General features: G+C 37.3%; 1 protein-coding gene across 1 annotated transcript in view; it reads left to right on the top strand.

Moving 5' to 3' along the window:
• LOC104929751 (VPS10 domain-containing receptor SorCS1) overlaps window positions 1-17,329 on the top strand; it is a 46,210-nt gene that overhangs the window by 14,896 nt on the left and 13,985 nt on the right. Inside the window, exons 2-16 of the mRNA XM_027273196.1 lie at window positions 444-511; window positions 2,111-2,210; window positions 2,402-2,560; window positions 3,914-3,987; window positions 8,504-8,568; window positions 9,422-9,540; window positions 9,883-9,972; window positions 10,791-10,970; window positions 12,865-13,011; window positions 14,624-14,726; window positions 14,997-15,073; window positions 15,663-15,754; window positions 15,916-16,023; window positions 16,327-16,444; window positions 16,615-16,748. Coding sequence (XP_027128997.1) covers window positions 444-511; window positions 2,111-2,210; window positions 2,402-2,560; window positions 3,914-3,987; window positions 8,504-8,568; window positions 9,422-9,540; window positions 9,883-9,972; window positions 10,791-10,970; window positions 12,865-13,011; window positions 14,624-14,726; window positions 14,997-15,073; window positions 15,663-15,754; window positions 15,916-16,023; window positions 16,327-16,444; window positions 16,615-16,748 — 1,634 coding nt within the window. The remainder of the gene's footprint in view (window positions 1-443; window positions 512-2,110; window positions 2,211-2,401; window positions 2,561-3,913; window positions 3,988-8,503; window positions 8,569-9,421; window positions 9,541-9,882; window positions 9,973-10,790; window positions 10,971-12,864; window positions 13,012-14,623; window positions 14,727-14,996; window positions 15,074-15,662; window positions 15,755-15,915; window positions 16,024-16,326; window positions 16,445-16,614; window positions 16,749-17,329) is intronic.

The raw sequence follows: 17,329 nt of genomic DNA, 5'->3' as shown, positions 1-17,329 counted from the left end.
TTTTTATGCATATTAAGTGAAGGCCTGTGGATAATAAACTACATATGGCTAGGACACTGTTTATGGTCCTCTTCAAAAACAATGTTTTATTTACGAGGTACGGTACATCTTTCTCTGCCTCATATGAATTTATTCATTTAGTCATAGTTTACCAGAGTGAGTGGCTGCCAGTAGTCTACTGGGTCTTAAAGACCATTATAGCATACATATGTGATCAGCTTATCCACAGGGAATATGCAGGTTTACTACAAACATGACAACGGGTTGACATGCAATCACAGTTTTGTTTGTTTTTTAATAAAGCTGTGGCTGTCAGGGAATTTAAAAGACATGTGCATGCATGTTTTCGGTTCTTTTGTTGCACTATGTGACACGTTATTGCTGCTGTTACCAAACTGGTACACTCACATCGAAGCTAGTAATCTGTTTGATGTGTTTCGTAGGTGATCCTCATGTTGACAAAGTTCTACGACTTCAACTCTGGCAGAGTAACAGAGAGTTCTTTATGGAGGTAAGATCTTCTGTCTGGTATAACCGTCGATGTAGTAATGTAATTTGTATGATGTTTTTTTTTATATTGAGTTACATTTGTAATGTACTGACTAGGGTTGCACATCTCTCTGTGATAAATGATTCGATACGCATCTAGATACACAGGTTACAATACCTGTGTTTATCGTTCACAACCCTAGTACTGACTAGTATTTTCATTTTCAGTTAATCAAATGGTGATCACTGTTTCGCAAAAGTCAAGTTGATGTCCTCAAATGTCTTGTTTTGTCCACAACCCAAAGATATTCAGTTCACTATGATAGAGGCGTAAATAAACCAGACAATATTCACCTTTGAGAAGCTGAAATCAGAGAATTTTGACATTTATAAGTGACTCAAAACGATTAATCAAAAGTCTAAATAGTTGCTGATTAATTATAAAGTTGACAATCGATTAATCAACTAATTGTTGAAACTCTAATACTGACTTACCATACTTACATATTGTTAAGGTGCTTGATGATGTTTCAATGTGTTAAGACTCTCTGCTGTCTAATTAAACATAAGAAACATCACCACTGCATACGTACATACTTCTTTGTCTATGACTGAGTTTTTAATTTATTTATGTGAATTTCACATAACACATGAAACATTTTAGTTATCATTTTATTTTGTCACCTTCATTAAAGTGGCTGTAATCAATGTTTCCATAATAAAAATGACTAAATGAAAACAATATGGAGGTTGCAGGTAGTGATGAACATACAGAGAATTACTGAACCTGATGATGACTGAGTGATGTCATGTCAGTGTTGTGTTCACAACTTATCGCAGGTGTAATGTGCAAACCCAGTGTGTGATAAAGGTAAAGGCTGCCATCTAAATTGCCTTTAACATACGAGGTTTAATATGGTCATAACAAAAGATTTTTAAAGGAAAAAATATGGTTGATTTTTTGCATACAGAATTTGGAGTTTGTGTGACTCCAAACAATGAGGAACAGTTAAATGACTAATACATAATGACTAAGCATTTCCCAAATGTTCTTTAACACACTGAAATCAAAAGACTGCATAAAAATCCACTTGTCTTCATTTTCAGCAGTATGAAATATTTCATGGCTGCTTGTTTGTGAAATGTCACTAAGCAACTGAGACCAGTATCCATTTTTCTGCCAATGAACAAGATCCAAAATGAACTCAGCAAAGTGGTGCAATTTTTTTTTTTGGAGAACAATCAGTAGTTTTGAACAGATCTCTTTTTCAGCCAACAGGCAAATATGGCTTCTAAGCTGCCATTTGGGTTATGAAACATGAAAACCACAAACATTAGAATTACATTTTTACCCCAAAGCATCAATAATAATAATAATTACGATGATGATAGCAATAATATCTCATCCCCTGACAACGCATGCCACACAAGATATTCTTGTTTATTTTGATAATTAAAAAAATCTCCATTCATCTAGCAAATTGCTTCATGACTTCTGCTGTTGCAATTTTCTGCTTGCCTGATATGCTTAATGATACCATCAGCATCTTAACTAGTAGGTGTCGCTTCATTCTGCTTTACTCTGCACCACAATTTACTTGATCCTATAATTGAATTTTAGGTCAACTGATTATGGGACCACATATGAGAAACTTAATGAGAAAGTTGGGCCAAAAATCATCCTGAGCTACCTGTACGTGAGTCCGAACAACAAAAGGAAGGTATGTTTCCACATGCATGTTTTGGAAAATCCTGCCTATACTGAATAAATCTGTCATGTTATTATCACGGTGTGACTTTGCTACACAGCAGCTCTGCTCCAAGCATTGCACAAGCACATTTAAGCCCTGGGGAATGGATGCTGTCAAGGTGGGCCGTTGATTCCCCCGTCTCCTTTCTTGTCTGATCTCAGATCATGTTACTTACGGACCCAGAGGTGGAGAGCAGCCTGCTCATTAGCCTTGACGAGGGGGCGTCCTATCAGAAACACAGCTTAGCCTTTGATATCCTCAGCCTGCTTTTTCACCCCGAGCAGGAGGACTGGATCCTGGCTTACAGCCACGACCAAAAGGTAACGTGTCAGATAGCTGGGAAACAAATTGAAAATTTGACAGAAAAAAAAACATGTCTGGTTGGGAGTAAAGCCTGTTTTGTATATTCTTTTGCTTCTTATCATGCTTGTGTGCTGCCAGATTATAAATCACAAGCCTGTTGGGTCACAACAAACTTGACGTCTCTATAAAATGATGGAAAACATAGGTTGCTGTCACGGTTGAAAGCATTCATTTGGATAATAACAGCTAGTTTTCAGGATATGGTCTTCATGAGCAGAGACAGCTGCCACTTTTAAACAAGGCTGCAGTTGGCAGAAACCGAGGCAGCCAATCACCTGCACCTCTCAACAAGCCATAAGGTCTGGGTGTAGTAACTTTGAATGGATGTGTCCTGGACAACACGCGGGAAAGTTGGCAAGGAAGACACGCCCAAACAATCCTCAAGCTCACAAACAATTGCGAGTGTAAACCCACTGCTGTCTGCTTTAGTCAACGCCACTGACATCAAACTCAGCCTCCCCAGCCTGCTATTGGAAGACTTGATTTTCAGAGAGAGAGAAACAGTCAAGGTCTGAGAAGTGAGATAAATGGTGCAGGGAGGTAAGATGAAAGCTTAGCTGAGAGCCATCGACGGGTCAAAATAAAGACACTCGGGAGAAGTTTGCATTCAGGTCATTCTGTACAACTTTGTGAAGCTAAATTCCAGTAAAATTCCGTTTTTTTTTTCTTCTCCTTTTTATCGCTGCTGAAATTAATCTGAGCTTGGTTTCATTTTACATTTATCGATTGTCTGTCATGTCCTTTAAAAGCATAAAGCTCTTGGATCTAGTTAAAATGATGTTGCTTATCCTTGTATAGCTCCGAGCTTAAGATGCTCGCTGCTCAATCATTATGGCAAGATGACAGGCCTTCTGAATGCTTACACACAAGTCCAGCTTTGCAGTAAAAAAGGAGTATAAAGATTACAGTGACAGCTAAATGAGTGATTTTATAATGCCAATTAGGCTGAGATTCTGCTGAGTTAACATAAGGAGGAGACACTTTTAATTTGCGTGTCCTTCCCTCTTTTCCAAGGCGTTGTAATGAATAATCTTTATATAGAAAACATATCTTCGGAGAATTGCTGCATTGTTACAAGAAGTGATGGATACTGATCATCACCGCCACATTTTCACATAATATATGTGCTCAGTAGTAGCAATATTTAAAATAACTTCACCATACTGATGCAACGAAAACGACAAATGTGACAGCTGCTTGATAATAGAGTTGGACATAAATCAGGAAATAACTCTCTGGGATATTCTGACTTGGAGAATTATTCTTTGTACTGTAACTCATTTGGTTAATGCTTTCTTCTCATTTTGCAGCTCTATGTCTCTGTTGAATTTGGGAGGAGATGGCAGCTTGTGCATGACAGCGTCGTCCCCAACAGATTCTACTGGTGAGATCAACAATTCATCATTTGCAGAGAGGTCTGTCTTGTCTGTCTCGGAGAGAAATGCTGCAATATCGCCGCATATTTTGATATGCTCAAAAAAACACTATGAATAATAGACAAGCACGGAACAATTATACATTAATAAATTAAATTGTGTGCATTTTTAACATTCTGTTCACGGCAGTAGTACAGAGGGGAGATGACTTCACTGTACAGATTTACATGTTCTGTTGCTGGATGTACTGACAGGTTTTTACTGAGTTCTGACTCATACTGCAGCACCAGCTCATTTACAGTAATATCAACACAAATATTAATGTTACTGAGTCAGATTTGAGCCAATTAACAAGTCTGGCATCGAGACTGTCAAATGTACTTTCAGTGGTGGAAGAAGTTATATAATTTACTAATTACTAATTAATTTTAAAATGACTATTTACTAAGTAAACGCACCAATACGACAACGCACACAATAATACACAACGATACTCAATTAAAATAAAGTCTTTACGTAAGTAAGAGTACTTAAGTTCTATCAGCAAAATGTACTTAAAGTGTCAAGATTAAAAATACTTTGCCTGTTTAAACTGATAAATTATGATCTATGGCATTATTAGGGTGGCTCAAGAGGTGGAGCGGGTCGTCCACTAATCAGATGATTGGTGGTTCAATCCCCAGCTCCTCTAGTCTGCGTGTCCAAGTGTCCTTGAGCAAGATGCTGCTGCACACAATCGGTGTGTGAATGTGTATGAATGATTAGCTTCCAAAAACTGATGAACAGTCGGCACCTTGTCATCAATCAAAATCATCTTGAAACTCAGTAAAGGAGGACAGAAGGGAAAACATTTTCTCCATGAAATATGATCCCATTTCACCAGAATAATTGTTCTTTCACCAGAATTGTTGTTTGTCCTTGTGTCGTAACATGTAACACATGGGACTCACTCTACAAGTCAGTGTCGCATCAAAGTGATGCTGTTAGTTAAGGTAGAAAACTTACGTAATAGTGTTTTAAATGAAACAATCTAAGAGGTTTGGAAAGGAAGTAACCCTTTGGTTCAACTGCTAACAACTCTCAAGTACACTACTTTTTTGTAAGAGTTGTAGAGGAATACAGTATAAAGTAGCATACAATGGAAATACCCAAGTAAAGTACAAATACCTTAAGTACACCTAAGTAAATGTACTTAGTTACTTTCCACCACTGGTTACAATAAAGGTAAAAACTGAGTAGGCTAAATACCAGTTCATATTTCGGTCCCATTGCTTTTATAATTTAAGGCCAAGCCAAGGATTTTATGGAGGGTGATGTTGCATTGATAAATAATGTGTGCTTTCTGTCTTTCTTGTTTGTTTGTTTTTTTACATGTACTTTGGCTCTAGTTTACACATACTGATTAATATTTGATCTGTTGAATTCTCATGAAATATTGTTGAGATAGTGTTGGCAAACCACAGTGTATTACAAATCACATGTCCAAATGTAAACCATCAATTTTTAATTTTCTTTTGTATGGTATCTGATTGTACAGAATCAGGGCTGGTGATGTGGCAGAGAGCCTCTGAGCGTCTCTTTGACTGTTTTAGTGTTATTAGCCGTAGGGCGGTAGTACAGGGATTATGGCACAGGATAAATGCTTAATTTATAATGTTTTTATAGTTGTTGGCTACAAACTCTCTTTTACATATAGGACTCAAAAAGCAGAACCACACATTAAACAAGGAGGTTGGAGTGACTTTCGTGTTTTTTCATTTCTGGGAAATACAATGACCCAGCACCATTACAGTAAATAAAAATCACCAAAGGAAAAAGATGATGACTGAGAAGATTTTAGAGAAAACAAAGACTATCTCTTATTTAATGAGGCAGATTTTTTTTTGAGGGTGGATCTATGACACTCATTTTTTAATGGAGGTGAGGAGTAATCCATAACTTGCTCCTGCAGTACTGGCTAATTTATTTTAACTAATGCATACAGAAGCTGTGGTAAGCTTTGGTTTACAGTACCACTGTCTCCAAACATCTTTATAAGCTAAAACAGCTGCCAGAAGTAAATCCACAGTTAGTTATTTCCCGTATTATGCAAATTGACCACATGTACGACCAGAAATACAGCTGCGGTGGTGATCTCTTAGAACATCATATCACAAAGAATTTTGTCTTCTATCTCAAGGTCTACAAATAAAAGGTTCCCCTGCTAAAACTCAACTTGTATTTTTTATTCTATAATCATCCATGCGGAGAAACTCACAGGTCTGAAGGACATTTTACTAAAAAGTGCAGCCCTTAGGTCATCACATAATGAGCAAAACAACTCTCCTAAATCACACAACAAACAGCTTTTTTCTCATCAGGGAAACAATTATATGTTTCTGTAACTAATGGTGATGTGCCCAAGCTCAACTGTGCACATAAAGATCTATGACTTTTAGTTAAATTCTGCCTCATATAAAGATCTACCCTGTAGTTAAATATGCCCATAATTTGCATCAACAGACCATCTTTCCACATACACCAGGAATAATTTGCAGTTAAAGAACTTTGTAGTGAGCTGCTGTTCAGGCAGAATGACAACTCTGGTATATATTTTGCAGCATTACAGTTTTATATTATCTTTAATATCAATGTATACCATATATTTCCAATCATTACTGTTTGACTCAATATGCTAAATAAAGGCAGAGTGTGGTTTCTTTAGCACCATCCTGAAAGTTTTAGAAGATGATCAATCAGAAAGCAGCTTTTGATGTTGAAATATGTACTTTTGTCTTCGAGTAAACAAGTCAACCAAAATATGCAGAAGGGAAAAAAAAGCTCCCCGCATCATCAGAGATCCACTATGAAAGACTTTCATCTCACCCCACACTGCTCATCTTATCTAAGAAAATCTGACTAACACGATTTACAAAAACACGTTAACAGGCATCCTCGCTAGGCAGACATAGTGGTATATGTTAGTTATGAGAGCGCACAGTATAACATTGCAGGGATTTATTTAAGAGCAAGGGCTGCTGTTCACTGATAGAATTGGATGAAGTATTTGACAGAAAGTCCATTAAAAGAGATGGAGCTGCGAGGCAATTACAGAGTGCTGAGGGAAGCAGGACGGGGGGCTTTTTATATTATAGTTCAGACACGGTATGGAAAATGAGAAGAAACCCATATTCTGTCAAAACAGCTGCTATTAATACAACAAGTGGTCACTCCTGTCACTCTGCACTTAACCGCTATCATGAAAAATCTCTTTTGAAAGTGAAAGAAATGGCTAAGTACACCTTACCCATAAAGTGCAGCGCAGGTCAAATGTCTGTCAGGCCGGCGTTATACATAAGGTAGTATAGTATTATCTCTCCTGAGAGAACAGTAAAGATCACAGCTGCATCTCTTACAAAGTCAAAATGAGAATTAGACACTAATGTAAACCACAAATATTGCACTTCTGATAACAGAAAACAAATTATGACTGTGAGCTAAATCCATTTTATGTGTGAACAGTTCTCCTGATTTTCTTTGTTTTTGTTCTAATTACACGCAGCACATACTTTATCAAAGTACGTGCCTTGGGACAGATTTTTCTTGATGATGTTCAAAATAAACAATGAGAAAGCTTAAATTACATGTATGTATAAGCACTCTGCATAACCTAAATTGGTGGTTTTCAACCTGGGTGTTGAAGCGCTTGATAAATCTGAGAGGTTACAAGATGACTGACAGGTGAAGAGAAAAATATGTCGATCTGTTACACAAAAACAACATTTACCTGCTCTTCCTTTCTAACATTTGCTTCTTTTTCCATTCATAAATCCAGTTTATATGTAGAGTCCTTCCAATGCATTAACTAGGCTAGGCTGACCTTGATTTTAGCCAATAAAGAATCCACTTAATTAATAAATAAACATAGCCAAATTAACAAGATGGAGAGGATAAGAGGAGCCTATCTACTGTATATATTAAACTTAAAGTAGGTATGACTCTGTTTTATTTATATCTGCATACACAGAGCTAGCAGTATGCAGTTTAGAGTGAGATTATGCTAGAAACTCATTTCACCTACAGTATCACAGTGGTTCGTATTTTGAGGTATTTTTCTGAACTGTAATATAAAATATTGCCAAGTTTACATAAATTTCAGACCGCTTTTGCAAAAGGCATATTCTTTATGCTTTTACTCTTCCATCTGTATGGCTCTTATTGCAAACTAACACTATTTTCTGTCAGGTCAGTTACCAAGGGCAACAGCTTGCACTTGGTTACTAGGTGTCAATATTTAATAACAGCTAATGGCTATGTAAAAAAATAAAAAAATAGTTTGGTGCATGCCATGTTTATTGAGACAAGATAAATTCACAAAAATAATTTACAGTAAGAAGGAAGAAATAATAAGAGAAAGTCCGTGTTTGGCTGTGTTGAGAGGGTAGAAAACAAGCCATTGCTTAATTTTAAGGTCTTAAAGGTGGGTGAATGATGTCATTAGTCATGCACACAATGTCATTATTAATGTTTGTCATGTTGTTACAGGTCCAGACTGGGTTTAGACAAAGAGCAAGGAATGATTCACCTGGAGATCAGTGTCTCTGATGGACGTGAGTAATAAAATTATGATACCTTTGCAACACAGAAAAGTAACTTTAAACAATCAGTGTATTCTCTGTACAGTCTCTTAAAGACTAAATTCTTTATAAGGTTTTAGATTTACATATTGCATAGTTCACTGTTACTTGGCTTTTATTTTACTGTTACTGGTTTTATTTAACCGTTATTTATACATGTGTATATAGTGTTAAACTGTATATCTTATAGGTGTGTAGTGTTAAAGATTTTTATTGGGATGTTACCATCCAACCTCTATAGTGTTTTTTTTTTTTTTCTTGCTATTACTACTATCTCACTTACCATTTGGGAGCTGCTGTAACAAACACAATTTCCCTGCGGGGATTAACAAAGTATTTCCGACTCTGATTCAAAATTTAATATTTTATATCAAATCATCAGAAATAATTGTCATTCCTAAAACTTAACCTAATAAAAACGTTTTTATAGCTTTTTTTTCTTCTTGCCAGCTGTACTAAAACTCTCATTCTTGTCTGAATCGGCTGCAAGGAGACTCTTCATATGATTAAGCTAATTCATTTTTCAAGAGCCAGGCTGTGACTTGGCTCTTTTCTTGGCCACAGTGCAGAGAGGGGGGGCACTTCCATAAGGCCCTGTGTGTTAATGCCCTGTCCCTGGGGAGGCCGCCTCATTTGGCTGATGCTAACACACTAGGACAGCTCTCTCTACTTTATCTATTAGTGAGAATAAGGATTGGCCTCCAAATTCCTTGCCTCTGTGGCTCAGTTAATACGGCCAGTCAAAGCGTAAACCTTGAGTGTGGACTACAGGAGGTTGTTTGTTTTTCCCCTTTGTTATATTTTTAGCACTTGTTTCTTCCCACAGGGTCACAGTACATAACTTGTAAACTTCAGAACTGCTCTGATGCAAACAAGGGCAAGCCTTTCCCTGGATTTATCATCCCGAACTCCCTGGTGGTGCAGGATGAATACGTTTTCATCCAGGTGGGTTTTTTATTGCAAGGTCTGGGTTTATTAAAAGACAATTAAAAGCTGTAAAACCACTGCATTCGATTGCATCTTAATGTACAGTCATGTTTTTCATTAACTAAAAGGGGCCATTATCCTGGGAAAGGATGGCACGAAATTGGAATCACAGTGTCGTGTATTATACTACAACTCCACTCTGCCATAATGCACAACACCCTAATTAGTAGCAGTCTCAGAGTTTTGATGATGGTTTAAATTGTTTAAAACATGCTGGCAGCAAGCAGTGTACACAGTGAAGTTTATGAATATTTTCCTGAAATATGATGAACTGCAAATTATACTTTATTGCTTTTCTAGGTGCCAATAGGTGGCCAGCCTGTCCATTATGTCTCCTATAAAAGAAATGCTTTCTATCCGATGAAGCTTCCCAAGTACACTCTGCCAAAGGTAAGACTGCTGCAAAGGACGCAGTGTGTGGTGAGTTGCAGTGGAAAAAGGAGCTGTGCAGCATTCATTTTAATGTGAAACACTCACACTTTCAAATTATTTTAAATAGCGTTGTTCCCAGTTAGTCATGATGTTTGCTGACAAATCCATTAAATTGTTTACCCCGCATTATTATCCTCTGGAAAATTGATTCAGTTATGCGTAATTATATCTTCAGATCTTGTGTTTATTCAAGACCCGTGCATAGTTTTTTAATCAGTCGCCCTCCCGTCTGTATCAACCGATATTTGCTTATAAAATGAATCTGCGTTTGCTCAGCCAGTGTTCCCGAGAACAAGCGAAGGAACTTTTAGAGGCAGAGAAGTCCATTTGCATTTGTGGAAAATAGTGTTTGCCACTGAATTCCATTTTACTAAAAGCACAGCGTGGCGGCTTATTGGTTTGAGAGACCGTGTCATAACAACAGGGGAGATTTAGTACCCACAGTGTTTCGATCAATCTATCCATCCATCCATGTGTGCTGTCAGTTTCCTTGAGAAGGACACACATCCCCTACCTTGCCTCGCTCTGTATAAGGGGTTTAGTGAAATTAAATGGAGCCTGTCTTCTTTTTTAGTGCATGGCATGAAACGCCTGAGGTCTAATCGCTGCTGATCCTGACTGAATCATGTCAAGAAGTGACGAATCGCTAACTTGCTGCTTGAGCTCTGTGACCGCACGCTACTATTCAGATTCACACTTCTTTTTTGAGAGGGCACCTTTAAATACGTTTTTAAAACCTCGTTGGCTCCTTCTACTAATGGATTTCATATTTTTAGGACTTGCAGATAATCAGCACAGATGATAACCAGGTGGTGGCAGCGATTCAAGACTGGCACCAGAACGACTCCTACAACCTGTACATGTCTGAGTCCAGAGGGCTGTTCTTCACCCTGATGCTGGAGAGTGTTGTGAGCAGTGGAGGACCAGAGGGCAACATCATGATAGACCTCTATGAGGTGGGCAGCCACAGTGCTGGTGGTGCTGACATCCTTTTTACACGTTGTCATGTAATTCAGGCATGCTAGACCACCTCACATCACCAGCCTCCTGGAGGTTATAGGACAATGTCTCACATTCATTAATAACTAGAATAATTAGTGCAATCACAGATGCGAAATGATGTTCTTTTGTGAAGTTTTATAAACTTTTTGCCCATTTCTACACTCATGCTTCCATTTTCTGCATGTTCCAAAGCTGAGTGCGTAAGTTAGTTAAGTTAATAGGTTGGAAGAAAATCAATCAGCAGCTATCTTGATAATCAGGTAATCATTTTAATAATGTCAAAAATCTGTGAACTTTAGGTTCTCAAATTTGTGAATTTGCTTATATTATCTCTGGTTTAAAACTATTGGCCAGACAAGAGTGCAACTAACGATATTTATACATTAATATGAAATGATATTCAATATCAATTAATCCAACGAACATTGTTATTGGTCTATAAAATGAAGAAAATGAAACTAGTGGAAATTGTAACTTGAAGGTGATGTTGTCAGATTCCTCATATAATCCGAGCGACTCACTCTTAGTCCTGTTCGGTTTACGATAACGTTAAGACAAGGACAAGCAGGAAAGTGTCACATTTCAGAGACTGGAAACATCATTTTGTCTGAGGTGTGTGCTTGATAAAAGATTTGAAGATCTTACTTTGTGTTTTTAGGAATTAATGGTCAGTATTTACATTGACATTTCTGACACTATGATTAAGCAGAAAAATATATTGGACAGATTAATCAATAGCTGAAATAACACTTGCTGTATACTTAAGTGAAGTACCTCTTAGCTTTATTTGTCAATCCACTCACATTTGCATGCAGTTTAGAGCCTCCAATTCATGAGAAGAAACTGGAACAAACATGGGGAGAGCATGCAAAACAAAAAGGCCCTATTTACCCGTCTACTGTAAGAGCACCGCACACATTTAAATTCCTGGTTTGGAAGCTTTTATGAACAATTAAAACAGACTCTGACAACTTAAGCACCAACAGAACTAAGGGCCTAAAAATTTAGCTCCAGTTAATGTTCATTTTCTGCTGTGTTTTCCTGAAGTGTACTCTGCGCTCTGATGCCTGGGAAGTCCTCACCATAATGGAACAGATGTTTGCACGTTTTATTCTGCTGTATCTGAATGTCTCCACTTCCTGCCTGCAATCATAATGATTTCATCGCATTATTGTTGCACAAAAAAAAATCATTTAGTTGTAGAGTTTTACGGTAACATACCAGCTACACCCAAATTTAGTAAGTATTAGTGTCACTTACAACCCTAAGACAAAAAAGCAGCTTTAACTTTTGCCCCGAACATGTTTTTGTCGACAGATGTGCTATGAGGTTGCAGTGACTGCACATGTATGCATCACTTTAGATTATCTTCATCTGCAGCCAGCAGTAAAAACATCAACACACACCTAAGATAGCCATCAGCAGCGGTTATTCTCCCTGCTCACTGACCTCCACGCACATTTTACGGCCTGAAATATTTAGCTGCACTTACGTGAACGACAGAAGATATGAAACGGTCATTCTTCCTCTGACCGTAGAGTTTTGCCCTTTTAAATGCGAGAGAAACTCAAGTGATGGATGCACGCGAGAGTCTGCATCTCAGTGCACATAAATACAAAGACGAAATATGTCAGGGCTGGTGCCATATGTTGTTTTTATTCTGCAGAGTCTTACAGATGGTCCAAAATAGTGCTCCCCGTCAGACAAACTATCACTTCTTTTCCTCTCCGAACTAGGCCCTCAGCTTTTCTTAAGTCTGAATTATTTACGGTTGTTGTTTTGTTTTTTTACTTCTTTTTTTTGTTGTTTTTTTTCCCCCCTACCACTCTCTGTCTCTCATGTTCGCAGGTTGCTGGGATTAAAGGGGTGTTCCTGTCAAACAAAGTTGTTGAGAACCAAGTGAAAACTTATATCACATACAACAAGGGGAGAGACTGGCATCTTCTTCAGGCCCCAACAACCGATCTCCAGGGAAATAAGGTCTATTGTGAAAAGGTAAGTAGGCCGCTGACAAGACATACTGTAGATGGATCAATCTTTGGATTGTCAATTATCTGCTCAAAAAATAATACTACACTGGATCATGTCATGGTATGGTCCAAGAGTCCAATTAAATGTTTATCACGCCAAAACAACTCGCAGTATGTCAGTAACAGGAAAGACCTTTCAAATAAAATCATGTCAAAATGTCCAGCATATCGTTGCTGTCTGAAATCCACGTCTGCTTTTTTCTACATACGGCATGTGCATAATCTCTTCTGTCTGGTGAACATTTAGATGTTTTGTTGAATCATGTATGTAGGAAGGAGAATCATTTTAGATAAATAACACTTTGAGTTTTGATTCAAGGATAGACGATAAGCTCTGCCATCTCTTTGAACCGTGTCAGACTGACTCACGTCAGTGTCAGATGGCTGATTTCAATCTAAAATACTGAAATACCTTCGATTAGGCCAGTGTGCCAAGAGGCTCTAAACCACTCACACATTGTTATAACCATTTATTTAAAAAATTTAAAAAACCCTCACAATCCAGATGAATCCATTAAAATATTAAACGGTTCACTAACGTGAACATAGATTTTAGTTTTTGTCGCTAAACTTGTCTCATTATAGTGTTTCAGGTTTATTTAGTTTGAGTTTGTTTTATCCTCATGAATGATTTTTTGGACATTTTTGGTTTTACAGCAACAATATATTAATATATTATACACTTTATTTTCAAAACAACTGTTGAAACTGTTACAAATTATTTAAATTAAGTATCAATCCAAAAATATAAAGTTATGAAATTTGTGTTTTGTATTTGTGTTTGTCGTCTGCATATTGTGTCATAACTATATGGTTTTAATGCCATGAAGTGCAATATTTATAGTACGGTACAACTTTTTAAACAATAATCGATTAATTCGTTTGGATCGTTTAAAAAAAAGTCTGATTTATGTCACCATTTATTATTTAATATTAGACTGATAATGCAGAAAAGGTTTGGCACGTGGCAGCAAGAAAAAGAACTTTGAATTATCGCCTGGTCACAGGACACACAAAAGAAGAAAAGCCAACAATTAAAAATAATAATAATAATGCTATACAGAGGAAATTCTTAGCTGTAATTAAACTTTAAACAAGCGCTTTGTTGAGTCCAAAAAAGGTCCCCCAATCATATCCCATTATCCAAACTGCCTTTTAATCTCGAGCAGTCTGCACAGTAGATTTAAAAGCAAAAGCATTAGATGCTCTTTATATCACTGCGTATACTCAGTCTTTTAAATTGGGAGTTTTCAGTGCCTCAGAATAATTCTAGCGGCTGTACTGTAATAATACCAACCATAATAAGTAAAAGAAACACATTTTTATATATTCTGTTTTTGAGGATAAATCAGGACTTTGATATTGAACTTCTGTGTATGAAATATCTATGTAGCATCTTGTGTTTTGAAAACACTTCCATGTTCAAATCCCTCTCCCACATAATTAACAAACTCCAAATAATGATTAATTCAGGGCTGTACAAAACCTTCGATTTTATGTGAACCAGGTCTGTATCAAACCACATTTTTACATTTTGACCTCAGCAACTAATCCCCTTTGTTTTGTTTTTTTTGTAGCCTTACTGTTCGTTACACCTACACCTTCATGTGTCAGAGAATCCTTACACCTCGGGAAACATTGTCAGCAAGGAGTCGGCTCCTGGAATTATAATAGCATCAGGTGAGGAGATTATTTGATTCGCACGTCCATACTGTTGTTTACTCTCAATCTTATCCCTCCGTGCTTCCAGTCAAATCTATTCTTCAGTTCTGTTCCCAACACTGTTTTTCTGATATCAGTTTACAATATGAAATGAAGTCAATCTTTCCTGCACATCTGTTCCATGTTACTTCAATGAAAGGCAAAAACATGTTTTTTCAGTTTTTTTTGTGAAATTCTTAAAAAAGAAGAAGAAATAAAAAATATTGCTGTTCTACCTTTCGTATGCAGGTGTGGTTGGACCTGAGCTGACCAGTACTAATGTCAGTATTTTCATCACATCTGACGCTGGAAACACCTGGAAAGAGGTACGTATGAGTATGACGAGTGGGTGTACATATTGTAATACTGGTCCCTGTACAAAACCTGAATTTCTGCATAATTCCCACTTGACTTCACTTTGCTATGTATAATTGTTTTTGTTTTGTTTTGTAGCAGAACACTTCTATAAAGTTATGATAGTTCCCTTTCCCTTGAACTTTCCTTTGTAACACAGAACAAAGTGAGAAAAACAGGATTATTGTCAGGCGTTATCTGAATGAAGAATAGGTGATCAAAACTAATCCACTGACTGAGCTTTTAAATGACAACTTCAGTTCAAGTTCAAGTTTTTTTGTGCTACAGTCACGAAAAAATAAAGAAATGACATTGTGACATTCAGCCTTGTTCGAGATATGCCCATCTGTGATCTGTAAAACAAATACAACCAAAGAGTTTACCATCAGCTTAGGACTCCAGAAATAGAGAGCAACACTTGCTGCAACTGAGAATATCGTAAGCTGAGGTGTTTAATTGTTCACTGTGCAGGTGTAAGTATTTATGTTCCTTTTGCTCTCACCACAGACTTGTGTAGACTTTACATTTTCTTTGGTGTGATAAAGTGAAACCTGTCTGCAGGTTTTTCAGGAAGAGTACAGCGTGTTTTTCCTGAATCAAGGAGGATCTCTGGTGGCCATTCGACACACACCTCTGCCAATTAGACATATTTGGTAAGGCTCTCCAAGGATGTGCCACGTCTTTTTAGAGACTATTCTCTATGTTAAAGCCAAGCCATGAAGTGAGACTGCTTTTCTACTGCGGCTTTTCTTACTGAATTCATCTCTATTTGTGGCTGGTCTGTCTGTGATCCAACCATTGTTCTCTCCCTCAGGCTGAGTTTTGATGAGGGCAGAAACTGGGACAAATATAGCTTCACCTCCTCTCCACTCTATGTTGATGGGGTGCTGGGGGAGCCTGGAGAGGACACCCTAATAATGACGTAAGATATGAAGGAACCACAAAGAGCTCATGTGCGTCTAGTTTGTTAATTACTGCACTGGGTAATTATATGTTACACAGACGAAGAGTTAGAAGTGTACATATTCTTTAATTTATTTAAAGTGGTTTCGAAATGGTTTCATAAGCCCAAGATGCAGAGGCGTTTCTCAACCCACAGAGGAACATGGATTAATGTTATAATTACCCAAAGTGATGGTTTCCACCCAACAGGTTTCTTTTTTTTTCTTGAATCTAGCCCATATAGCGAAGCTTTATGACCCATTTTTTCTTCTTGTTTGTGCAGGATATTTGGTCATTTCAGTCATCGATCCGAGTGGCAACTGGTCAAAATTGACTTCCGATCTATTTTCCAACAACGATGCACATCTGAAGATTATCTGACATGGCAGCTACACAATGAGGTAAGAGGATCTTCCTGCTACTTCATTGAAGATTCAACAATTGTTAATTAAACTCAAGTGAATTTCTTTGATTCGGTCACACAATAACAGAAAGAGGGTAAAAATAAATAAATAAATAAATACAACGAAAAAGAACATCTGAAATGTTTATGATGCATTATTTATCACAGGGTGAAGTGTGCATCATGGGAATGAAGAGAATCTTCCAAAAACTTAAAGCAAATGTTCGATGTGTCAAGGCCAGAGATCAGTATATTTCCCAGATGTCAGATTCCTGCCCGTGCACAGAGGCGGATTTTGAGTGGTAAGTTCTCGGCTCTGCAGCTACTCTTTTCACTTCATTAAATCCAACGCACAACACTTTATCAATCTCCAGAGGCAGAGTCTTTGAAGCAAACCTAAGGTACATCAAGAGGAGTGTTTGAAGAGGTATATTTTATAATTCACAGCTTCTTATTCTTATTTCTGTTATCTCTCTGTCAGCTTAGGATGTTAAACTATGATTAAACTCATCATAAGATGTTAATAATCTTCACATAAGAAGGTGATAATCAATATTTTGATATTTATCACAATATGTGTGCAAAATGACATGGAAATAATCAAACTTCGAATGCAACGAACTGTGTCAAGAGCTGTGTGACTAATTCTGTTATTTTTAGCCACGAGTCACATGGACTAATTAATTTGGACAGCATCATTTTATAAAACAGTATCGCTCTATGATCACATCACTGCACAATTAAACTGAGGAAAATACTGAAGTCCAGTCCAAGTCCAAGTCCACTGCTGCTTCTTTCTACCCACGGTATGTCAAGGACACTTGAATAGGTCAAGCTCTTTACTGTCGTATGCATAGTTACAGTGAAGCAGTTGTCATCACTT

This window comes from Larimichthys crocea, chromosome III (genome assembly GCF_000972845.2).
Source record: "Larimichthys crocea isolate SSNF chromosome III, L_crocea_2.0, whole genome shotgun sequence".
Classification (NCBI taxonomy): domain Eukaryota; kingdom Metazoa; phylum Chordata; class Actinopteri; family Sciaenidae; genus Larimichthys; species Larimichthys crocea.
Note: the sequence above shows the minus strand (reverse complement) of the source record. Positions and strands in the feature narration are given on the sequence as shown.